General features: G+C 24.7%; 2 protein-coding genes across 3 annotated transcripts; one reads left to right on the forward strand and one right to left on the reverse strand.

Annotated features, from left to right (window-relative positions):
* Positions 1-476: 476 nt before the first annotated feature.
* On the forward strand, positions 477-8,145 carry LOC112598210 (putative inorganic phosphate cotransporter). Of its 2 annotated transcripts, XR_003114881.1 has the most exons (6): positions 477-616; positions 2,609-3,318; positions 6,708-7,229; positions 7,489-7,612; positions 7,680-7,756; positions 7,865-8,145. XR_003114881.1 is itself a non-coding variant. In XM_025344608.1 (5 exons), exons 1-5 carry the CDS (start codon positions 598-600, stop codon positions 7,912-7,914), a joined length of 1,425 nt encoding a protein of 474 aa, XP_025200393.1. In that variant the 5' UTR covers positions 477-597; the 3' UTR covers positions 7,915-8,140. The 2 variants fall into 2 exon arrangements, 1 of the variants encoding a protein (XP_025200393.1); XM_025344608.1 differs by lacking the exon at positions 7,680-7,756 and having other exon boundaries at positions 7,865-8,140.
* A 1,250-nt stretch (positions 8,146-9,395) lies between these two features.
* On the reverse strand, positions 9,396-17,174 carry LOC112598151 (tryptophan 2,3-dioxygenase). The gene is made up of 9 exons (XM_025344525.1): positions 16,917-17,174; positions 16,706-16,851; positions 15,967-16,040; positions 15,779-15,841; positions 14,882-15,019; positions 13,299-13,499; positions 11,698-11,920; positions 10,473-10,566; positions 9,396-9,687 (listed from the first exon to the last, which is right to left on the reverse strand). Exons 1-9 carry the CDS (start codon positions 16,961-16,963, stop codon positions 9,579-9,581), a joined length of 1,095 nt encoding a protein of 364 aa, XP_025200310.1. The 5' UTR covers positions 16,964-17,174; the 3' UTR covers positions 9,396-9,578.
* Positions 17,175-26,473: the final 9,299 nt, after the last annotated feature.

The raw sequence follows: 26,473 nt of genomic DNA on the forward strand, positions 1-26,473 counted from the left end.
TGTTATTACATGTTTAAAATACCATAATATTTTTTTTATACACTAAATATATTTAACGATAATTTTTGTAATAAATACATTGCTTATTATGTTAAAATTTAAATCATTGTTCACGCTCAAGTGTTTCTACAATATTTTGTAGGTACATAATATGTCTATATACAAACCTCTTATTATTAAGTTATAGTTTTTTTTTAAATATTAATTGTTATTAACCAAATCCCCACTATTATTATATTTTTAAGTGCTATAATTTTTTATGTTATTTAAACTACTGTGTTATTATAAAAGTACTCAGTCTTTAATATGTTATTTATTTATCGCATGTGTATTGAGGAGTACCTACATTTTAACTAATGATGTATAAAACCAAAATTATATAATTAAATTACGCTAATTTATCATCTAAAAATCAATTACAGAATTATTTTAATTTAATTTTTAATATTATGCAAATTTAAAATTATACAGTTAATTTTAATAGATTATATATACGTATTTTTTTTTTTTTAAATAATTATGGTTTATTTTTAAAAACAATAAAACTGACGAATCTTGATTTGAAATAACTAGACAAAACAGGTTTATTCTCAAGAAATGAATTCTATTCAAAAAGGTTAGTAAACCACATTATTATAATTATATGTAGGCTACTTACAGTAGGTACATTATTGCAGCTTAATAAATATCATATCGAAAAATTAAATTTCTCGTTTTAAAAATCATTAGTTATAATTTATATTAGTTCATGGGGAATATTTATAATACACATATAATTATTATAAGTTGTCTTAAACACAATATATATATATATATATATATAATGACTAAAGCTCGATAAAATGTTTTAATCAAAATTTATTTATTCAAAAAACTTATGAAATTTAAGGTTGTATTTTTGATTTAATTGAATGAAAATATTCATCTAATACAATAGGTATAATAAATAAAGGTACTCTGTAGTAAATAAACATGTTTTTACTCTAATTATTATAGAACAAGGTATTTCGTAATAATTAAATATATATCTAACACTGGTTTGAAAAAACACAAAATTTAGTTTATATTTTTCAATTATTGAATGAATTTGCTTTTCACTAAAATACATACTCAAAGTTATAATATAAATTCCAAAACAATCATAAAATGCACTCAGATCGAAAATATATTAAAAGCCACGGTTATTGAAGTGGGTTTTTTTTTAAGTTTACTCCATCTATTATATATATATATATAAAGTGATTCTTTTATCAAATCACACTCATTATTTCGAAATCTATTAATATTTTTTAAAACAACTACCTCAACTTTAAATACTTTTAGCTTATAAACTAGTTTTATTTCGACTAGAATTTATATAAAAATTATTTTTCAAAACCTAAATAGATTTTTAAATAACTATAGTGCTGTTCGACAAAAAATTCATTTAGTATATAGTATTATCTATTTATTTATATTTTGTGCTAAGAATAGTTAAGTAATTTTTTTTTTTTTTTTTTTGACAAGTGAATTAATCTTTTAATCGTTTTGATTGGTGGTGGTGGAAGGGGAGAGGAAATTTCTTTAAAAATCCCAACACCGATGAATGATTAAGTCTTTATTACAACTCCTAACTGATTTAGAGTACTTACATTATTAAATATTCATACAGCAATAATATTTCAATTAAATCGTTAAATTAATGTAAGACGCATTAAAAGATATACTTAGTTGTGTAAATGATTTAATAATCATAAAAAAAAATAATAATAATAATAACAATAGACATTGTAATAAAAAGGTAACAGGTATAATAAATTAATTAAAGATTAAATTACCCAATATAAAGTGAGATTTCGGATTTGAGTCATGTTTTTTAAATTCTGAAATATAGGACAACTGTCTTACATTCTAAGGTCAAAATAAATATTATCGGCAGTGTGTTACACAAAACAAATAAATATATGACAGTTACAAATAGTAAATGCACTCCAAGCAATTTTTATTATTATTTATAGTTTAATGACATGTATGATAGCAAAAATCAAACAAACATGTTAACAGATGTTCAACAAATAATTCAATAATAAATCAATGAATAAAATATTACACGAATACTTTATGACAATAAAAAAAAAAAATAGGAATATCCACCACTCACGTCGTAAGTATAATAAGTAAACAAATAAATAATTTAACTACCCACCTAATAAACTGAGATTCCAGCGTAGGAAAATTGGGTAGTCGAATGTGTGAAAAATTCAAACGATATTAGACGCGTATGTGGAAGTTTTCATCAAAATTAAAGTAAATAGAATTGCAATATGCAGCGAGATGGCTAACAGTCTTGATCGATAATTTACCCTAAATCAGTCAGTGAACGTGTGTATAGTTACAACGCGCGTGTGCTACAGTATGTCTAACCCACAACAAGTTCGGACACTGCAGGAACCAAAGCTCGGTTAGGGTCCATAATAAGTGGGGAGGGTGGTGGGGGGGGACGGGGGGGGGGAGGAGAATATGCAATAATTTTATGGTTTCGACCTAACCTAACGGCTATGATGGTGGTGATGATGATAATAATATAATAACAGTATCGTTATCGTGTTTCACCTACCGCGTCCGGCAGCCGGCTCGCCGGGCATAGGGTGCCGGCACCTGCAGAGCCTGTTGCTGTTCCTGTGCGTGGTGAGCGGGTACCTGGTCCGGGTGAACCTGTCCGTCACTATCGTGGCCATGAATCCGGTGATCAACTCGACGGACTACTTCCGGGAGCTGGCCGACCACGTGCCGATATTCGGGTGGACCAACTCGACGCGGTCCGTGTTGTTGAGCACGTTTTTCGTCGGCTACCTACTGTCCAACTTCCCGGCGTCCGTGCTCGGGTGCCGGTTCAACAACAAGGCGCTGCTGGCGTGCAGCACGGCCATCTCGTCGGCGCTGGCCATCGTCAGCCCGCAACTGGTGTACGCGTACGGCGTCCCCGCCCTGGTGGCCGTCCGGTTCGCGCAGGGCCTGTCGTCGGCGTTCATGTTCCCAATGGTGCACGGCATCATGTCCAAGTGGGCGCCGCCGCACGAGCGTGGCCAGCTGGTCGGGTTCATCGCCAGCGGCATACAGCTGGGCACCATGGTCACGCTGGCCGTCTCCGGTGAGCTGTGCGGCAGCTCGCTCGGCTGGCCGTCCGTCTACTACCTGAGCGGAGCCATCGGGCTGGCGTGGACGGTCGTCTGGCTGCTGCTGGGCGCCGAGTCGCTGTCCGCGCACCGGTTCATCAGTCAGGCCGAGAAGGACTACATCCAAGGATCGCTCGAAAACACCGTCGACCACGACATACGGGTGATCCATCAAATATTATATGATATTATATTATTTTATAATAATATTACAATATTGCGTGCTGTAATAATCGTGTTTGTGATGAAAAACGACGGGGCTTGACTCGCCGAAAACCTCTGAGATTATAGACGGCGAATGCCTCCGCTACGCGAAATATTAAAACACGCGTAATAATCTTGATGTTTCTATAGACACGAATACACGATGATTACACATAGAACCCGATATTTTACTTCGCGGGAGGTTTTCGATTGTAAATTAGATTTGGTTTGTACCTTGCAGAGGTCAAAAGTGAACATTTTCTGTAATACTTTTCAAACGATCGGAAAAACAAAAGAAAATAACCGATAAACAGGATATAAAAATAATAATCATAGAAACTAATAATTTCACCAAATAATTATATAATAGCGTTTTCTATACATCATATAACTTTTTTAATGTTTTGCTTGTTTTTGAGCTGCACCTGTGTAAAACTTTTGAAATTTTCTACTTTTTTTAAGTTTTTATTCGACTTTTGTATGTTAAATTTTTTGTTTGTGAGAAACAAGATGTCTTTTTTACAGTAATTAAAAATTAACGAAAAAACATTTCTCGTCACTTTTTTTATAGGCACTCGTGTTTCAAATTTTGATGTGAATTATTTTTCAATGACTTTTAGTTCAAATTTAATAATTTAACACATCCATTACAATGAACTACTCCTAATTTTACTCCTGAACTACTCCTGATTTTTATGTAAGCACATAAGTGTGTTAAGATTTTGAAAAAATCTCAAAAAACATCCATATATGTAGGATATACAATAAAAACTGTACTATTAAGAATGAATTAAATATTTTAATTTTTTCAATTTCCAGCGTATCAAAAATATAAATAAATATCTACCTACGTATTTGTAAATGAACCTGTAAACATCTTGTTGTTATCAGTCATTATTTTAATATAATAACCATACATTTACTTTTAGTTTATGTTCAATAATTAAAAAATAATAAATACTTCAAATTTCCTGTGAAGTAAGACATGTTAATTACATTTTAAACAATGGTTATAACTTAGAAATATAATTGATCTCTCCAATATTAATATATATTTGTACATTAATCCTTCAAAGATTTCATTAATAATACAATCCATTGTACAAATGTATAAAGAATATCTATAATGTATACATTATTGATTAAAAGGCCTACACTAGATTAGGTGCTTTAAAATTGAATGATAATTTCTTCAATGACATTTTTTAATCACAGATAACGTTATCATATTATAAAAATGTAATGCAATATTAAGTCTGGGATTTAGATTAGGTACTGAATTTTAATTAAAACATTTACCTATTTGTGTATAAATAATAAAAAAAATATATTATAACGAGTAATCAAAAATTATCTTTTTTGTCATTTTCGAAAAATAGATTAAACTCCATGATACATATTATATTATAATTAAGATATATAAACGATTTTTTTTAATGAAAAATATTTTTTAGATACCTATTATAAATGTTAATACACTGTCAACTAAAAAGTAGGCTTGGTTAAAAATGTGCGTTAATGTGTGTTTTAAAAATAATGATATAATATATACAATTTTAAATTGTTGGTTTGGAATCAACTATAGTCATCACTTATAGGTGTAGGTACAAAATATTAAAATAAAAATAAATAATAGTAATTATAATAAAAGTAATTTCATAATATATTAATTATTAAGTCATATTTAAATAAATGGATTTTGTATGTATCTTTGCCTAACCTAACCTAACCTAACCTTTGACACTTAAAACTTGGCCCGTGAATTTTTTTTGAAAAAATATTTACTAATTGCTATAGACTATAGAGTGTAATCGTGTAGGTATATTTATATTTTATACTATCTAATTTATATTTTGTACCAATTATTAAAAATTAAAAATTACCTGTACACAAACGGGAACAAATTCGGCTCAACCTAATAAAATACCTTTTTCAAACAGGAACCAATTCGGCCAAACGGGAACCAATTTGGTTACTCCCATAAAAAGGTACCAATAGGTACCACAAACACCCATATAAGCGTAGGTATGTTATATTAAATAGGTATATTTATTTTAGAAAAATATTCACACATACAAAACTTTTCGATATCTGTGAAATATTTCATAAGTTGTGTAACAATATACATTATGTAGGTATATGTTTATATATATTATAATACCTACATTACTGTGTTAAAATTATCTAAATTAAATTTATATGATACAATATTACAATGAATAATATTACAATGCCATAAATTAATTTGAAGATACTTATAAACATTGTAAACATTTATTAAACTACAATTCTCAATAATTAGCAATAACATTTACTTATTTTTAATATGGTATTAATAATCAGACAGCTTATTGATTTAATTTATACTTAATGACCTTCATACGTCGAAAGTAGAAAAAAAAGTAGTTATCAGATAATAAAAGTAAGCAAATTACAATAGTATCATTTAACGACAACATGATATGGTTATCACTCGTGAATTAAGGTTTTTCGTATTGTTTTCTGTTTCAAATTAATATGAGTTTAAGTTTCAAATTTATTTAGTGGTATTACGTCTAACACTGCACAATAATACAAAGTATGTATTATTTACAAGAATGACCGAACGCCGATACATATTATTAGAAAAACATTTATTGGAAACCTCCCTGAATATTATATTTATACGATATTTTATTTTACTTTTTAATTTTTAAACTAAAAACACAATTTTATTTGGGGTATGTAATATATATTTTATTAAAAGATGATGACTGTTTAGTTGAGATAAAAATCTAAAACTAGATCTAAAATGTTAACCTTCCTTCCAATCTGATAGCTTGAGCCTTTAAAAATATAAATATTAATAAACCATTCTATAAATCCAAAACACCAAAAAATAATTCTTGAATGCAAATTTTAATAACATTAACTAACAAAAAAATATAATTTTCAAATAACCCATTTTATAAAAAATACACATTAAAGTAATATTAACCTGCAAATATACTTCTATCGTTATTTAAAATAAATTCAAATTTTTAACTTCCAATTAAAAAATGTTAGACAATATAGTATTACTATTATTATAGTATAAACAAGTTAAAAGATAAAAATATTAAAACTAAATATAATGTATGTTTCAAAAGTAATTTCTAGACTTATTACTGATTCACTTTCAAAAATCATTATATATTTTTCTCTATGTAGTTTTTTAACATAACTCTTTCTCGGTAAAACTTTATATACTTGCACATAACTGTCACGACTTTTATAAACTTATGTTATATTTGAGTGTTAAACATAATTTAATTTGTAAATGCAAAATCATAATAAAACGACAAATTTATTAGTCATCTCTTTGATCAGTTATCAGATACTCCGTGGAAATCCATATTCACGTCGTTGCCGGTGTGGGCCACCACCGTAGCACACATTGGCCATAACTGGGGATTTTGGCTGTTGTTGACTGAAATGCCTACATTCATAAATACGGTTCTCAAATTCGATATTAAGGATGACGGTATGCTGTCGTCGTTACCATACCTCGCCATGTTCGTACTCCAAATACCGGTCACCTTCATAGCCGACTTTCTGAATAAGCACAAAATCACCACCCTCACTATGTCTAGAAAATTCTGGAACACAATATCCATGTGGGGTGGTACCATTGGCTTAATCGTACTAGGTTTTATAGAAGACACTCACTTGACAATCATTATTTACGTGTTCATCGTAGCCATAGGGTGTTCATCGAACGCTGGATTCAACATAAATCACATGGATCTGTCACCCAACTACGCTGGGCTCCTGATGGGAATCACCAATACAGCCGCAGCTTCCGGGGGTATTATTGCCCCTCTGTTCGTCGGACTCATTGTTGACGATCAGGTATATAAATAGACTCAAATATTACGTAAATCACATAATTCTGTGCCAAGTCATATATTTCTGTGTAACCTACTCAATATATATACGTACCTACTTATTGTATATAGAAGAATATCATTTTTTCTATTTTCATTTTTCGAATTGCAGTCGGATTGCTTTGATAATCAATTCTATTAATGATTTGTCACTTATGTTTATGTTGGTTTTTTACATCAAATTGTTGAATTATTTTATTAATAAATTATTTATACAATAATAGACTTCAGTTGCGGAATGGCGAATCGTGTTTATCAGTGGTGCAATAGTGCTGTTCGTATGCAATTTATTTTTTATCATATTTGGCTCAGCAAAAACTCAGCCATGGAATTCAATGCACAAAAATGGTACAGTAAATTGTTGACTCCTATTATACACCTTGATATTAACTTGACGATAATTTTGATTTATTAGTATTTTAGTATCTTAAAATATTATCGATGAAAATCCCTTAATCAAATACAAATGTACATAAATACATAAGTATCTAGGTACGTGTTATAATGTATTTATGTATTATAAAAATAAAATAAAATAATTACAAACAGGCAACCTAACATTATTAGTTAGCTAAATGTACATTGTCATATATGTTTTAGATGCTCTAAATATGGATAATGCTAAACAAGATACTGAGATTGTTGGATAACATTACATGCATATTTATGATATGCAATGCATCAAAAGCCACGTATTATGTATATATTAATTATTAGTATTATCACACATAATTATAAACTGTCTATAATATATAATATTGATTATGATCACGTTGTTTGGTATATGTATCATGCTGGTACTATTATGATTTACAAAATCTAAATTACTATAATATAAATTTATAATGTAATTATAAGTTTATTGTTTGAAACTCTCATTTTGTTTTTCTGATCCATTTAAAGCTTGAAAATTTTAATAAATATCAAATATTTATTATTTTTTATAATCAAGTATCAACGTCTAAATAAATTATATTTTTAACTTCGTCTTGTTTATTGTATTATGTATGGATAGTCCATCTATAAAACAATTAACTTACCTATTATTTCTACTTTTAGTTTAAATCATAGGTAATTATAAAAACATTGTGGAATAAAACGCTATTTAATACATAAACAACTAGACAAATAATGTTAGAAAACATAGAACTCAAGATGAAGAGTACATATTATTTGTTTAAATTTCAAGAGCTTTTAGACACTCATTTATGATTTTAAATTTTAGAATGAGTATGTACCTACTTTTTAAATTTACAATATTTACATGAATTAATTATTTATAAATCAATGGCCGTGATGTTAGAGTAAGTAAAAAAAATATTGATTATTTTTACAGAAATGATTAACATAAATATACTATTATAAAAGTGTAGGGTGTAGGTACTTTCGGAATTCAGAAAGATTTCATTTTATATCTGTGATGGTAGTCTATGCCATTGCAAGATTACAATTCACAAATATGTAATTCTTGAATTGTTTACACAGGTTCAATTATTTTTATGGGATTTTATTTATTCTGTATTCTTACAGCTGAGTGATGTTTGTAACTTGTAAGTTTATAAGTGTATAACCAATAATGATACTGCATAATAAAACTTAACTAGTATAAATAAACAGAACAAGATTTATAAAAGATTTTTTTTTATAATTTAGAACTAGATGTTATGACATTCGTTAAGTGTTAAGAGGTATCTTAAATTAGGACATCCTAAATATCTATAAGACTATAAGCCTATATCAATAATACCGTCAAGCGTGAATCGTAATCTCTAAAAGATGCACAAACGTATTGCAATTTTCTTTAATTTTCTTTAGAGTATTTAAGTTATTCCTGTATTCGTTTTTTATTAATTTATTTAAACTATTCGATGAATCACCATCGAACAATACTATTATCTATTCAATGGTATATATTAGTACAAATTACTGATTATCAACATTCAATAATCACTAAAAACTAAGCGATGGCCAGCCAATAACTATAAGTTTATGATATTCAGGGGACACATTCGAAAGATAACAGCAACACCGTTTATTATCATTGTTTTGAACTTTAAATTAAATTTAAAAAAATACACAGTTGTTTTAATACTTGTTGAAATAAACATTTATTTAATATGTTCAAGTGCTTCAATTAATTATATGTTTTGAACAATGTTAAGTAAGTATCTTATAAATGTTAAAAGATTAACAAACTTATTGGCTAGATATTGCAGTGACTTAAAGAAACGAGCTAATTTTATATTATAGTTTTTAAATCCAAAATACAATTATAATTCACAAATCAATATATTTTTAATCAAAAAAATAGTGTTTAATTTTTAATTGATTTACCTTGTGATTTTATTAATGGCGGGACATGTGTAGCAGGAACTATTAGTGCTGGTAGGTTGACCAAGTCAATGAATATTCGATATGAATCACTGAAATTAAATTTTAACTAAACATTTAATACATCAATAATAAGCTAATGGTACGTTTAAATAATTTATTAATTCATTAAAATAATACAATTTTTATACAATCCGGTATTAGTGTAAAAAATTTAAAAAATTATTTTAAAATTATTAAATATTTACATTTTAAATTTATAAATATTAAAATATCTTAATTTAATTTATGAATAATTATCTAAATAAAGATTTAATAAACTATAAGTTATTGAATAATATATAGTTAGGTACCATGTAGGCAGCTACTTAGAGTTATCATAGATATTAAATAAGTTGGTGAAGTATATTTTTGAAAATTAGACATTTAGAATTAATGTCATATCATTGTATCAACGATGGTTATGATTTAAAAACGAATTACCTACTTACTAATTTTGATATGTATTTTTTATCAGATTCCGTGTAGAAGAAATCTTTATTTTATTTTTTTGTTGTAAATAATAATAACTGTAGACTTTAAATTTTCACCACATAATTATTCTTGTATTTTCTAAATAATCTAGTTCATGATGTACTATTAAAATAGACATTTGAAATTTTCCACTTTTTAATAATTTTTTTCGATTTATAAATGAAAATTGTTTGTTTCTAAGTCTATTGGCTCGAAAATGTAACATAACGATTAACGTTTCTTTTAAATTTTCTTTACAGAATTATATCGAAAATACATTGTCACCATTTATTTATAGACGTTGGGAATTAAAATTAATAAACATTTAATTACTTATTACTTATCGTAGATACCTAATACTTACCATAGTGTAGATCTTAAATACTCCGAACCAGTAGTACCACCCGTGCCAGAACTATAGGATCCAATCATCTTGTTTACCATAACGAAATGACTGTCTATAAAATTATTTGAAATTAAATTTAACTTTCATTAAATATATATATATATTATAAAACATACAATTTGTATTTATTATTTATCACATAAAAATATAAAATATTAAAAAATCATCAATATATAGTATTATTCAAATATTACTATTTTATTTAAATAATAACAATTAATAGTTTTGAGTACCTATTAAATTAAAATTAAACTTTATACTCAAAAATGTTAATTATTATTAATATAATGTCTGTGAAAATTCAAATTATGTTTAAAAATTAGTTCCCAAATATAACCGTTTATACATGATAATATCATATAATAATGATTGATACTTAATCCTTATTAATAGGACTAGAAACTTCATGCTCTAAAAAACCTTAAAATATACATGCATTTATGTCTTTAAAAATTATCATACATGTTTTAAAAACATGAAAAAATTCTAAAATATGCTCATAAAAATAAATGACTTATTTATTATTAAATAAAACATATTTAATTTCATTTTCACAAAAAAAAAACTATACCTACTCTATATTATACATTTATACTAACTATATTAACGCAAGACAAAAACACGTACAATACGAACTAACGAACTGGCATCAACTGATCGTATTTGGCATATTCCTTATCGACCAATTTTATAGTTTTCACTTTTCACAACACACGAATAATTGGGAAAACACACGATCGATAGATTATTCAATTATTTATATTTAATCACTTTAATATATTTTTTTTCAACTTCTAGAAAATTCATACTAAATATTATATAGTACGTATAAAATATTACTCTATATAACACACATTGTTTTAATTTTTTTTTTATATGAAATATTTGAAATATTTACTTAAAATACAAGTATAACAAAATATGCACTTTTAGGGAAAAAAAAGAGCCGAACATGCAAAATTTATAAATTAAGAATGATTATTTAAACTTCTAGTTCTTTGAAACAAATGTCTATATTATTTTGCTAGGTATGTTTTTAAAGATTATTGAAAAACATGCAAACGCCTATAAATCCCTAGCTCTAGTTATCACATAGTTTGTATTATAATATATCCATATAAGTAATTATCATATTTCTATAAATTTTAATTTTAAACATTATTATAATTAATAAAATATTTACATCTCCATTTTGATAGAAGCGCATCAATATCCACCAATGATTCTAGTATTTTACTGGCCAATGTATGCCCTTTTTCGTCTCTATACGCGTAAACTATTATGGCGCCTTTTAACGCCATATGAGAAAACTTTCGATTCCCCTGGTCCACTAAGCGTTTGTGCTGGTCACATTTAAACACAGTATCCATAAGCTTACGGCGTTTCTCCAAGCAAGATATATCAGACTACATTAAATAAATAATTAACAAATTAATTAAATATTTAAGTAACCAAGTTAACGTATACAAACACTTTAAAATAATAAACTACACTTATTATGTATAGCTTTATGATATTTTACTATATATGTATAGCTATATATATCTATAATACTTTAAATTCTAATAGGTAAATGTAGGTACTCAAGAGAGTGCCACACATCCACATAAATGGTTTGTATAAAGATCATATCGCGCTGGAAAGAACTACTTTTGGCTATAATATTATAGTCCTATAGTTAAAAAACTAAATTTTTACCATTCAAAAAAGTGAACTTAAATCGCGCAATATTTACATATTAAACAATATTTATTTATTTTTTGTTATACACACCAAATTATTTTTATTATTTTTATGATGAAAATATAGAAGCTTAAGAAATCAATGTACACCATGTTATGTTTTAATCCACGCAATAAATAAATAAGTCTTTATTATGTCTAAAACTAAACTATTTAACTAATAATCAATAAAAAAACTAACATTAAGATAAAATACAGTCACTTCAACATCACAATAAATGTATAACTTTTAACATTTTATTGGGTAATAAATAATTGATAACTAATTAATAATAATATCAGTATAATAACAATTAATATTATAGCGTGTCTCATTTATTGAAATATCGAATTTTAAAAAAGTTAATACAAAATGGGTCAAGTAATCTCTACTAATAACGTATGCTATTTGTGATTGTGAATTAACTCGAAATAATTTTTTTCTCTCAACAACAAGAATACAACTGTAAAAATTTGTTTTTAAGTAGTGTCGATGGTCGCCCCCTTTACTCAAGTCTCCAAACCTTGTACAAAAAAAAAAATTATCAAATTTACTTAATGTTTTTTTATATTACAGATTGTAAATACATGTTTGTTTAAAATAATAAAAAAAAAAATTGTAAATCATATTTTTTTTAAAGTTAAAAACACTCTGAAAATAACTATAAAATTAAATCCAGACAAAAAAAGATTGAAGACTTATATTAGTCCCCTAATATCCTTTCAATAAACAGTTCTAAATAAATTCTTACTATAAAATTAATGTAATTAAAATTATTATTAATATAAATATTCTACATAGTGTTAAATTTTATATTTTTATTTTATTACTATTCATTTATTATAAAATAATTGTAAACATTAATTTTGTAATCGTATATATTATTAATTTTTTTTTTTTAATTATGCCTCCTACTAATTTTTCAATAAAAATAAAAAAAATTAGAAGGATCCATTAATGATAACTTAAGTGGAATAATATAGAAAAATAATTTTTGTAGTTCAAATAACTAACCAATTCAATATATTTAATTTATATTTTTGTATTATTATTAGAACATACCTCAGTAGATCTTTCTAACCAGTGGTCCGCAGCTTTTCGATACTGATCCCATACAATATTATCTTTTAACATAGGGATAGATTCGAGCCAATGACAAACCAAAGAGAATAAGCTAGGTTCAGTTGAAACCCGTTCGAGTTCATCATATTTCTTACCATTAAAGCAATCAGTATACGATTTACAACAATTGACACGGTTTTCCTTTAACATTTTCATGAAAAAAATATATTATAGATAATTAAAAAAATGTTATTTTAAGATATTACAAATTAAGGTTATAGATATATTAGTATTTAAATGAACATTAATTTAAGCAAATCAGCTGTTTAACTTGAAAAAATTAGATCGAATAGATTGAAAAAAAAAACATTTGATACTTTAACAAAATATTTCTCAACTATTAATACATAAAATAAAAATAAACTAGTACCAATATATCAGTAGCCAGTAATTAAGAGTACAATAAATATGAATCTTGAATTTAAATATAATTTTAGACAGAAAATTGGATCTGGTTGGTAGTTTGGGGGTAAAATATTTTTAATAATTAAGAAAAAACTAAATAAAACTAATTGATAAATAAATATTTTTAACAAAATCAATTTTATTATTTTGACAACAAAAGCTAACTAAAAAAATAATTTCACTTTAGATAATTTACGTTTACACCAAATATATATTATTTTATTATTCATTTTTTAAGTATAATATAATTTCAAATAGAAAGATCTCCTTTGAGCTATTTATAGACATACAAAATTTTTGAATTTATTACCTTTTTCACATTATACTAATGAAAATTCTTTTCCAAATCAAAATATTTCAAAACTTTATACAAGAATTTTTATTAAGTATTTTTAAAAGAAGTAAAAATGAAAATGTACCTAATATAAGGTATTAAGCCACATTAATTTATTTCAAAATCTCGAAAATGTGACAATTGTTTTGAAGTTAAAAGGACATTTAATTTTTAACTTCAATACCTAAAATTTTTAATTACATAATAGTTTAAGTTAAATAACATTTTGTTTTTTTATAATGTGAATATGTTTTGATAACCCCCTTAGAAAATTGGGCAATAAAATGTTTTTGTTGTACAGTAAACTATAGACGGTAAAAATAAACAAACAAAACATCATTATGTCGTAAGTAAAATTATGGTCCATTAACACATATTATTAAATTTCATGTAAATGTAAAATAATAATTAAGCGAAGACAGCTTCCCCGATAGCTGACGTACCTATTTTGTTTTCTAGTTATTACATCTAAGAAGGATATGAAATATAGACTAATGAGTTAGTACCTATATGGCTATATAATATATATACTTTAGAAAATAAAGATATTTTGTGATTTTCAAACAAATTAGTTTATTTTCTAATCATACCTTTGGAAAAATATATCTTATTAAAAAAAAAAAAAAAAAAAAATAGAAATACTAATAAAACGTATAGTATTTTAAAACATAATATTTTATCATAAAAATAACATTGTACCTATTATTTATAATTTATATTTATGTGCGATAATCCATTCGATTCATTAGATATTTCTTAAAAGTGTATAAAATATAGTTTTTACCTTTCTTAATCCTAATTTATATTCAATCATTCGAAATTGAAGACTCTGGAACCCTGATGCTGATTTTAGATAATCACGAAATTCAGCAAAATCGTAAGGAGTCATGGTTTCCAAAACTCCAAATTGCTCCAGTAGTAACTTAATCAAATAAAAATATTGAACACATTTTAAGTCGCATTAACACGTGTATCTATGTATATTGTATATAATTATATAACTAATTACTATAAAATGTTGACATTTGAACTGTTTAAATATAGAAAACCTTATAAGTGTATTTTATAAAATGATCCGTATTGTAACATAATATTATGTATGTATTCATTATTAAATATTAAATTCTTATTATTAAATATATTTAATAAAATGAAAGATATTTAAATATTTACATATCACCAACAATATCCATAAGCTTAGACATATGCTAGTATGCATAACTACATTGAACATTTACTAGAATTACCATTATATTACTTTAAAATGTATGTTCTGTCAAAATTCTCATTAACGCAAGAAGCCAGCCAATCTAATTCAATTTGAAATATACAAAATAAACAAACAGCTTTTTAAATATACAATAGCTTAACTCTTTTAACCAAATTGTATGTAATATAATGATAAAATTATTATCCATTTAACTATTATATAAGTATACATATTATTTCATTATTCGTTTTAATTGATAACTTTTGTATGTATACCTTTTTTTTTCAAAACAAAATTAATTTTATATTTTTGAAATAATCAAATTTTATTTATTTTTCATATTTTTATGTTTAAATATATGATAGTAGAATACAGATGTCTGGTAATTTCTTAATCTATGCATATAAATTATGAATACCTAATCTGGATAATATGTAGTTAAATATTTTACCGATATTTATACAAGCTTACCTTGATAATAGATGAAATCCTACCTAAACGCTTTAAAATGTTGAACATTTCCTGCTCGTTATTCTAAAAAAATATTTAATTAATTTAATTAACAATTTATATACTTGTTTTATGATTGACAATGGAAAAAATATAATAATGCCATTAAGCCATTAAGGATATAACTAAGCAAAGTAAGTTATACATACCCAAAGATTACCAGATAATAATTTACAAACAATATCCATTTCGAATAAAATCTGCTTGAACCACAATTCGTAAGCTGAAAATAGTGAAATTATCACGTAATAAAAAATGATTCATAAAAAGTAATTGATTTAATTATCATCTTCGAAAAATAAATATATTTATAATAATTTTTTAATGGCAATATGCATTACTAATTTCATTAGTGGAATATATTTTTATGATTTTTTCATGTACAAAAACGAGTAGTCTATTAATTATAACTCATTACTAATTTTATAGTACATTCGTATTTTAAGTTTAAATTAGTGAAATAAAAGTTTATATAGGTATATACAATATGTAACGGGTAAATAGTAACGTTAAGATAGCATTTTCAAAAACGTTAATATTTAAAAATAAATAATTATTATTTACTGTTAATTAAATTGCCATATACGACTATGTGAACTCATATGCAGAAACTTAGTTCAAAAAATGATTATAATAAATGAGTAAAATCACAAAATTACTAACCGTTTTTAAATTTTAAACGAAAATAAAATTTAGATATCAATAATAATCAATTAACTTTTAATTTTAATAATTATATTTTTATTTTTTAAGTAACAACAAAATAATCACTAACTATATTTTAAAATTTCATAGTGTTTTGCTTAGTAATGTTTATATTGAAAAAATATAGTAGGTACAAGAAATAATAAACAATTAATGGTTATGGTTATTTTAAGCTTTGATTACCTTGATGAGTAACTATGAAGAGATGCTCGTCATGAGAAACCCTACCGTTTTGCTTACTTAACATAGTCTGAGAATTTAATAGTTTGTCGAGTTGTAGATAATCTGCATAGCCGTTTGATGCGTTAACGTTCTGTTTACATCTTTTGCTGTGACAAAAAATATCACAAACAAATTAATTTTGAATGAGACATTGAACAAATAACACACTTACTTATTTTGTTGATCATTGATTCTATCTTTACCGTAGATGCAACTCATTTTTGTATAAACTCGTTCACTTATATTAAAAAGAACAGTAGCTACTGTTATATACCTAGGTACCTAAAATATATAATGTAATTGACTTATACCTGTAGAATATACGTTTAAATTATTCCGTGTACAATATTAACCGAAGACTAATGATATGTCTTTACGATGAAAATTAAACAGTGTATGAACTAAATGATGTGCTGTTTACAGATAGATTGCATGTGAGGTTTATTCGATTTAGCAGTCAAATATGTAATCTAGGTATGGTATCATGTGTGGCGAAAACCTACAGCAGGGGCATAGCTTATAGCAAAAGCATCAAAGTAATTTAATATCTTTTTCAAGGTAATCGTTACAGTTACGCATAAATGTCAGAAAGGATTGTGTTATCCTGCTATCGTTATTGTTACATAATAAGTTCATAGGCCTTCATTTTAATTGTATACATGGTTTACATAAGAACTTATTACGTATAAGTTCACCATATTTTGATCAAACATAAGTATGCATTTTACAACCATTAATAGCAATAGTTCAGAATAATTATGCACGTGTACAATCTATGATTCTGTATATGTCTATATTAAATACCTATTTTAGATTCTGAGTTGAGCAATAAATGTATTGGATGTTTTACAATAAAGTATGTTTTTTTTTTTTTAATTAGTTTTTTTTTGTGTAGATTAATGTTGATTAAAAATTATTTACAGAATAGAAATGCTTGAAAATGGAATACAACGCTCCTCGTAAGTTGCTAATTTCTTAATTAAAAAATTTCAAAAATCAATAGTCAAAATATTTTTTATAAGCGTTTTAAGTTAGAATTTAGACAAAATTCATGAAATTCGCAAAAATTAATAAATTATTTTTTAGTTAAAAATGTATAAAAACTTTTCTTGTTGTATTTAAGTTTTAAAAATTGTATATAAGATTCTTCATAAATAATTCATACCGAATAATAAAATGTAAAAAATATATAAAGACAATAATTTTTTATAGAAATTTTAATTTCCCATTTGGATGAAATTATTTATTTAACAATTAAATGAGATATTATGTTAATTATTTTGTTATAATTTAAAAACATTATCCATGTAAACTTAAACTTTTATGTATTTTATATTATTATAAATTTTACTATACCTATCAAATAACATTTTTGATTTATTTTAAAGTATAATTTATTTATAAATACTATAAATCTATTTTTATTGTTGTACAGTATTTACAGAAAGATATTATTACATTTTGAATTATTTAAATTGATATAAGATAGAATAAAAATGTATTATAATAATTAAATATTACTTAAAAATAAAATAAATGCGATATTTTCGGAAAAATAATATCAGCTTACTATTAATTAAAACAATTGACTTTAATTCTTGATGATATAGATTGATGGACCATTACCGTTCAGAGTCATTTTTCATATACAATGGTATATCACATGATTCAAATTTAACACTATATATCCACTTGATACTTCATGTATAGCTGAGTAGTATCCATTTTACTATTTTAGTTTATTATTACTTAGTTTAATATTTGCGTAGAAAACAATTTTTTATCTAAATTAAAAATATCAAAAATACCTAGTCATTCCTAAAGCGAATCATTTTTATAATGATGTCAGATTAAAAAAAAAAGCTAATACATTCATTGCTTTACTTTTTAAAAATCAAAGTCTAAAATAGAGGGTTAATAACCATTAGTTTTTTAGTTAAAATTTAAAATATTACCAAGGTAAATAATACAACAATTAATATTATTATGATTATTGTGCCACAAACAATGAAATTACTCTATGATCTGTTCTATACATCATTAAATAAACAGTATTAATACATATTATGTTATAGCTGAAAACATAATAGGTATTCCTTTTCCTCAATATACAATAAAGGTATAGTACAACATTTTTGTATCTATTAATTATTGATAATAATTGGAGAAAAAGGCACTACCAATAATTAGTGAATCTGTTCAAAAGATTAAATATTGTGATTTGTGAACGAGATTAAAAGGAGTAAGTTAGAATGAAACAAACAGGAAACAAGATTCAATGATATAAAGAGTGCTCCAAGAAAATCCAAGAAACAAAAGACCTTAAGGTAGGTCAAGGTTACATTGGGAGGACTGCATTAAAACAGATTTTTTAAATGTCACAAGAGAAGGCTATGAAAACTGGAACTAGAAAGCGATATCGGAGATTGGTGAAGAATGTAAGACAACTAATTATCATGTAATAAAATCGTCTTAAAAACCGAAAAATATAATTTTTTTGAAAATCTGATAATATTTGCTTTAAATAATATAAAATATAATAATAAAAAAAAGGTTTTTATATCTATCACGAACTCTGGTTGCACCAATGCATATCTATTGCCAATTGAAGACTGAAGTACTGTCTATTATGATAAAAAAAAATTTTTTTTAAATAGTACCTATATTATATTTATGACTAAAAATCTTCAATAAATTGTAAATAACCTTAGTCGCTGGTGGTTAATATCTATTTTAAAATTAAAAGTAATTATAATAATAGTGTAGCTATTTAAACACACATAGGGGTAAAAGGTAAGCTGTACAAAATATTGTGAAAGAAACCTTAAAAGTTTTCGCAATATAACTAAAAAAAGCAATAAATTGTTAACCGCTCTTTTATACAGTATGTGTTAAATGCATATAAATAAAAATCATGCTTATAAGTATAAATTTAATATTTTGTAATTGATAAAAGAAAAGTTTACGTGGAATTCATGATGGTCTTTTCAACTATGAATCTAAATATGTTTCAACATTTTAAAAAAAACACTAAAAAATTCAAAAATGTTGAATATGTATCTAATAAATACCTAATTTAATACCTATTAATAGCTTAAATTGAGTAAATATTTTTAGTATTTCATTGATAACTTTAATAAAAATGGATTTTTGAAGTCTCAATGATAAATATATTTTGAAAAATTTAAATCGTATATGAAGAAAGTATAATACTAAAGAAAAAACTTAAATTTAAATATCCGTGTCATGAAATTCCATCATTGAATGAGCTTATCTCTCATTTTTTTTTTTTTTTTTTTTTAATACAACTAATTTATTTTGTTTAATCTTATAAAAAATATCGTTTGTGGTAAGTTATTCATTTTAAATTTACCTGCAACATAATAAGAAAATCAATTTCTAGCTTTTCCTCAATTTTTTTTTTTTTATCTTTTTTAATTTTCTCGATTATTTTTAAAAGCACTGGATATTTTTCATTTTTACTTCCCAAAAGTACCACCAAGATCTCAACTTCTCTCAAAAAACACCCTTAAAGTTAAAGATGAAAGTTATGTTTTCTACTCGTAATCGCATAAATGTATACTAAAAAAAAAAAAAAAACATACTATTGTAAAATACTAAAATTAATACATTCATGGCTACATTCAAAATCTAATATATTGGGTATTTTTATTAGAATTTTCCTTAAGCTATAAACATTAAACACTCTGTATAAAAATATATCATTTTATCCATATTTTCATGGATTTTACAGAGGTGTGCAAGAAATGTATAGATGTTATTTACTAAGGTTTCTGTCTAGACTTTATTATTGTACTGCCTGTACTCCAGTTTTTTGATACCTGTCATAAAAATGATGCAATTATGAGGTCAAAATTATAATACCTAAATTGAGACATAACCATGAAGTTATAATACATTTCTTGATGTACTTATCGATTTGACAGTCATAGTTTGTTTTTACGTCTTCACGACAAAAATATATGAGATGAGATTATCTTAAAACTATTTAATTATTTATTTACTAAATGAATAAAAATAAAAAGAAAAATAAAAAATAAAAAATAAAAAATAAATAATAAAAAATTATTAATAAACAAATAGGGAGTGCCTTCACTGGATGGCTTCTTCCCTTACGTTTTCATGTCAAAAAAAAAAATATTATATCACATATTCTTATTGTGCCCAAGGGTACAGATTGTATATTTCTTATTAAAAATAAAAAAAAAAATTATTTATTTTGTTGTGATTAAAAAAATAATTAACCGTAGACTTGAATCATTTCACAATTATGTGTATTACTATTTCAATGCCCAGTGATTTTTTCAAAATTTTTAGATTAGTATTAAACCTTGAAGTACCTATATCACGAATCTATTTATAACATTAGTGATACTTATATCGATGTTGACTTATAAGTTAATAACAATATTATATGATACAGGTAATACAAAATAATTAATAATATAATAATATATTCAACAATTTTATCAATTTAAAGGTAGCCAATTGCTCTTTTTAAAGTAGTATATATTTATGTGTGTATTAAAATTGAATTTTAATTAATAAGAAATATATTTTTATAAATATACGTAAGCAAGTACTTACAGAGTACAGAGAATAGATTTACAAAAATTAGAATTAGTATTTTTTAAACTAAGAATAGGTATTTTTGTAGTCGACAAGTTAAATTATTCAATAATATTTTCAATGAAAATGTATATACTTCATTGACAGACTAATGTGAATTTTCATAAAAATCTATCAATTTATTTTCATTGGATATAACCTTATAGTTTTTTTGTTATTATTATTATTATTATTATTACTAGCATTAGTTTGGATTTAAAACATTGTTTAATTGTTTTGTAAAATAATCTTACTTTTTTTTTTTAATAATACCATGATAATTATATGTACATTTATGATAATACTTTGAGCTTTTATTCTACGCAATACTAATTTTTTTTAATATGTTTTAATCAGCACTAATATTTTTTCCGCCTTAATAGTTAGGTATTAATACAACAATCTTAACTGTTACATGTCAAATGTTTTACTGTATCATATACTTGGACTAATTCACATGTTGCCACTTTTTGTATCAACTAATGTATAATTTTACCTTACCAAAAAATAAGTATTTTAGAGCACATTTTATGTTTAAGAAATATTTTATTAAAAAAAGTAACTATACGTTTGAGTATGACGTTCTCTCAAATAAATATTTTTTAAGTACTGCATATTTCCTTTTTAAACTGAATTTTTCAATGCAATATCTGTTAGTACCCAAAATGCTATAAAGTTTAAATTAAATCAATCATAACTGTGTATTACCATTAATAAAATACAAATAAATATTATTTTTGATATATTAGTTATGAAGTTTTAAAGTAAATTAAACTTTTATCTGGAGAATGGAGACTAAATAAAAAAAAAAAGTAATTATTGAGTATTATATCCCCCTTTCCCAACGACCGCCCATAAACAAATTACTGAGTATGTCATAAATAAATTATAAATTGTACATAAATATATTTTATTAAAATAGGAGAAAAAGATTACTCATATTTAGAATATAATAATAAAATATTAACTTTCATATTTTAATGTAGGCAATACCAAATATAATGTACGTTACCAAGTTACCATATTCTATTAAGAGTAGGTACCTAGTTGAATATTGATTGGCATACAGATTATTACTTTTTTAAGTTAAAATCTAAATATTATTAAATACTACACAAATATATTCATAAAAAATTGTGAAATTTAGCACAATTATAAATAAAATTCACTTTTAATACTATCTAAAGACAGTATTTTAACTATGATCTTAATTTATAAGTAGGAAACAAATGTTCAAATATCAATTATGAAACATAATATTTAACATTTGCATATTTAATATGTATCCATTAGAGTTTGGGTACAAAATTAAATATCAGTTAACTTTTTTATGTTTTAAGGAATAAAACAAGTTTAAAAGTAGAAATACAATTATAATTTTAAAAAAATACAGTGAGTATTATATAAGATATTAACTTATAATCAGTAATTCAAATTTATAAAATGTATACAAAAAAAAAAATTATTTTATTTTACTTTTTCCTCTGTTTCATTTTATTTTTTCTTATGATCATTTCTTCAACTGTTATGTCAACGTCCATTTTACCATGTTCATGAGGGTCACGCTGGAGTACACCAAGTTTTTTCATCAAATTCTCTACATCAGTATTCATTCCATTAAATGATAGTCTGGACATAGGAAGAAGATCATAAAATGGTTCCCAATTATTAATTTTAGAAACGTCCTTTTTCTTAGGTCTATGTTCACATTTTATTGTTACAGCTTCTTCCTTTGAGTCTATATTTGGATTCATAAACTTCATTTTCATTAACGCTTTAGAAAAATTTTTATGGGGATCTGTTTTAGTGTTCTTTAATTTACCCATTGTTGCAATAGGTAATTTAAAAAAATTAAAAACAATTAAAAAATTACTAACTGATCAATACTTAAGAGCAAAACATTAAAGTAAATATCTAAGAATTAGCATTACACTTCACACTTTCAAAATTGTAAAATTATAATAAAATATAGTTAATTTATAACTTGTACTGTGTAAATTGTAATAAGTAATTCAACTTCACAAAACAGTACACGACGCCTCAGAGATAATAATTGTACAAGTAAACAATCATAAGCTAAGTTTACAATGATTTGACACAAAAATGAAAGCACAATTATTAGCTGAAACAAATTACACAACACTTAAACATCTTAACCAGTAACCACAGACCTTTTACTGCTTTTACTTATTCATACTTCATAGGTCTATGATCATAATGAACAAATTTACGATAACCATATTCACATGGTTGATAAGACATAATATTGATAATTGAAAAGAAAACCTACAGTGTTGCCAGTCTATATTAAATGTGCTGATTATGATTAATAAAAAAAAAAGAAACCATAATATTTTAGTTCTAGAATACTGAATAATTATTATTAATTACCCGAGTAGATAGGTACCTACCTAATTAGAACTACCAAAAATAATAATATCACCAACTCTAAAAAACTTTTTCCGTGCTTTCTTTCTATAATTTTTAGAAAGTTTGAACTATTAAAAGTCGTTTTTATTATTTAAATTTTCAATACAACACTTCAAGTCAATTTTTAACTGTATAAAATACTTTGTTAGGAAATGATTATCCATTTTGAGCCAACTGAATGAAAAATATTTTGCTATTTAATTATGTCTTGTATCATATAAAATTAAAAATGGTCCAATTATTTAATTTTACTAATAAAATAATATGTTGGCTCAAACATTGGGGATCACTTCTTCCCTACTTGATCATCCAATACATAAAATATCTTCAACCACTCCATATTACTCTGGTTTCACACCTCAATATTTCTAGGATTTAGGAAAAGCGTAACATCGTTTTCCTGTCTCTGATTTGGCACCACACTACTTATTTCTCATTCCTTAAAATTGTCACTGAATGATTCTTCTCTCTGCACAGTCCATAATGATCCAATGGTCTGTGACATTAGCCACTTACTCTTCATTTGCCCCAATCGATCAACACATCGTGAATTCGTGACCACCTTTTGTCTCTTTGAACTCCTTCAATATCCTTTTCGATACCCACAATAAATATATCCTCAAACTAATGTAAAATTATCATATTGAATATATTATCTTTTTTTTTAACCATACAGGCTTTTTAATTTAATATTTTATCTTTTTTCTTGTAAGCAACATTTATACTATAGGTACCTACCTAATAATAGTCAAAATTAATAGTAAACACAATTAAAATAAAAAAATGATAATACGTAGGTAAGTACTAAGTACCTAGTGACTAAGTACATAAAAATATAAGACTGAATGAACATTAAGAATTTAAATGTCTTTCAAAAACTGATATGACAATATTAACTCAGTTATACTTAAAACAATTTTATTTCATCACAAGTAAATATTGTTAAGATTTAAATGGGAGTTTAATTTTCATTAAATATACTATAGTCTATAGATATCATCGATAATAAATATTTATTATAATACTTATAAATTATAATCAATGATTATACTTATTGTTTTAAATTTAAACCTTGCATTCCTAATTAATTTCTCCAATCGATGAATCTGTCAACATGTTATGCTTGTATTTCATTTCATATAATTTCTATAATTATATAAATGCAGAATTTTCCACTTCCATTAGGATTGATCTCAGTTCAAGAGCCCAATATTTTTTTAAAAATATGTAAGTTGATTTAGTATTTACCTACATATTAATATTAAACATTAAATAAAAAATAGACTGTAATTTTAATAATACAACAAATGTATAAACTTAGTTTTTATTATTTTATTTATTTTTATTGAAAAAACTAATACAATATAATAATATAAGACATATATTATTACTTACCTATTCAATCATAACCAACTGGAATATATAAAATATAAATTAAGAAATACAAATAATCAAAACGAAACTGCGATTTACTCCTTGGAAATTTCCCATATTCCATCCATCTATTTAAACCCCCTGGTATACCAGTGGGACAATGCATTATATTATACACTATAATATATAATAATTATATTATAAAATAAGTTATTATAATTATTTATAACTTGCCGTATTAATTCGTCTTCATGAACAGCATGAATTCATGATTAATGAACCGTGTTGTATTCAAATTTTAAACAATAAGTCGTGTTTAGAAAAATTTTTACAGATAAAAATCTAATTAATTGAATACTAATCATTTACAGCTGGTGCCATGTATAATTTATAAAATTATTATATTGTCAAATTAGATGATTTCATAGTAGGAAATATTCATTGACCGTTAAAAATTGATCACTGCGCGGTATATTTTCTTTGGAAACAGAATCAATAATGATTCAAATCAATAGTCTAAGAAATGTACTAGAATTTTTCAATGTTTAAATTAAAGTAAATGACAATATTTTTGGAGTTTATGAATAAAATCCGTACATACATTTTTATAATTTAAAAATATAGATTCAACTATTGCGTGCAATACTAAATAATATTTATTGATAAATAATAACTTTGCCATATTGTAAATGTTTTTAAAATATATGTTTATTGAGTATTTTCCAACCCCATGAACCTCATTTTGTTTATTTTAAAATCAGTATTCAGTACTATTACTAGTGTTATAAAAATGTATTTATGTTACTTTACTATAATTTTATATTTTATTGACAAATTAAAATAGCTTTTATAAAAAAAGTATAAACATAAATTTAATAATATTCAAATACAATAGAAAACAAAATAAGTCTAATAATAAAGGTATGAAAGTATAACCCATTTCCAAACTAAATATTTTTAGACTATGATTTTTACGATGTGTTTTATCAATAACGATAAACAATTATATTTAATAGGTTAATTTACATCAACATCAACGTTAATCTAATTTTAACAGTTTTGTTTTGAATACATTTCTACTACATAGACCTGAATGACTCTTTAAAAATCCTGTACATTAATTACATGAAATTAGAATTATAGCTAGGTAATAATCACTACATACGACAGGGTTTTTGAGGCATCATACTACAGACTCCCAAAGTACCATCACAGTAACATATTATAATTAAATCATGTACACATTTCTTGTAAATTATTGACAATTGAAATTTAAACATGAAGTAATACGTAATA

This window comes from Melanaphis sacchari, unplaced genomic scaffold (assembly GCF_002803265.2).
Source record: "Melanaphis sacchari strain LSU unplaced genomic scaffold, SCAv2.0 Contig45_pilon_pilon, whole genome shotgun sequence".
NCBI classification, from domain to species: domain Eukaryota; kingdom Metazoa; phylum Arthropoda; class Insecta; order Hemiptera; family Aphididae; genus Melanaphis; species Melanaphis sacchari.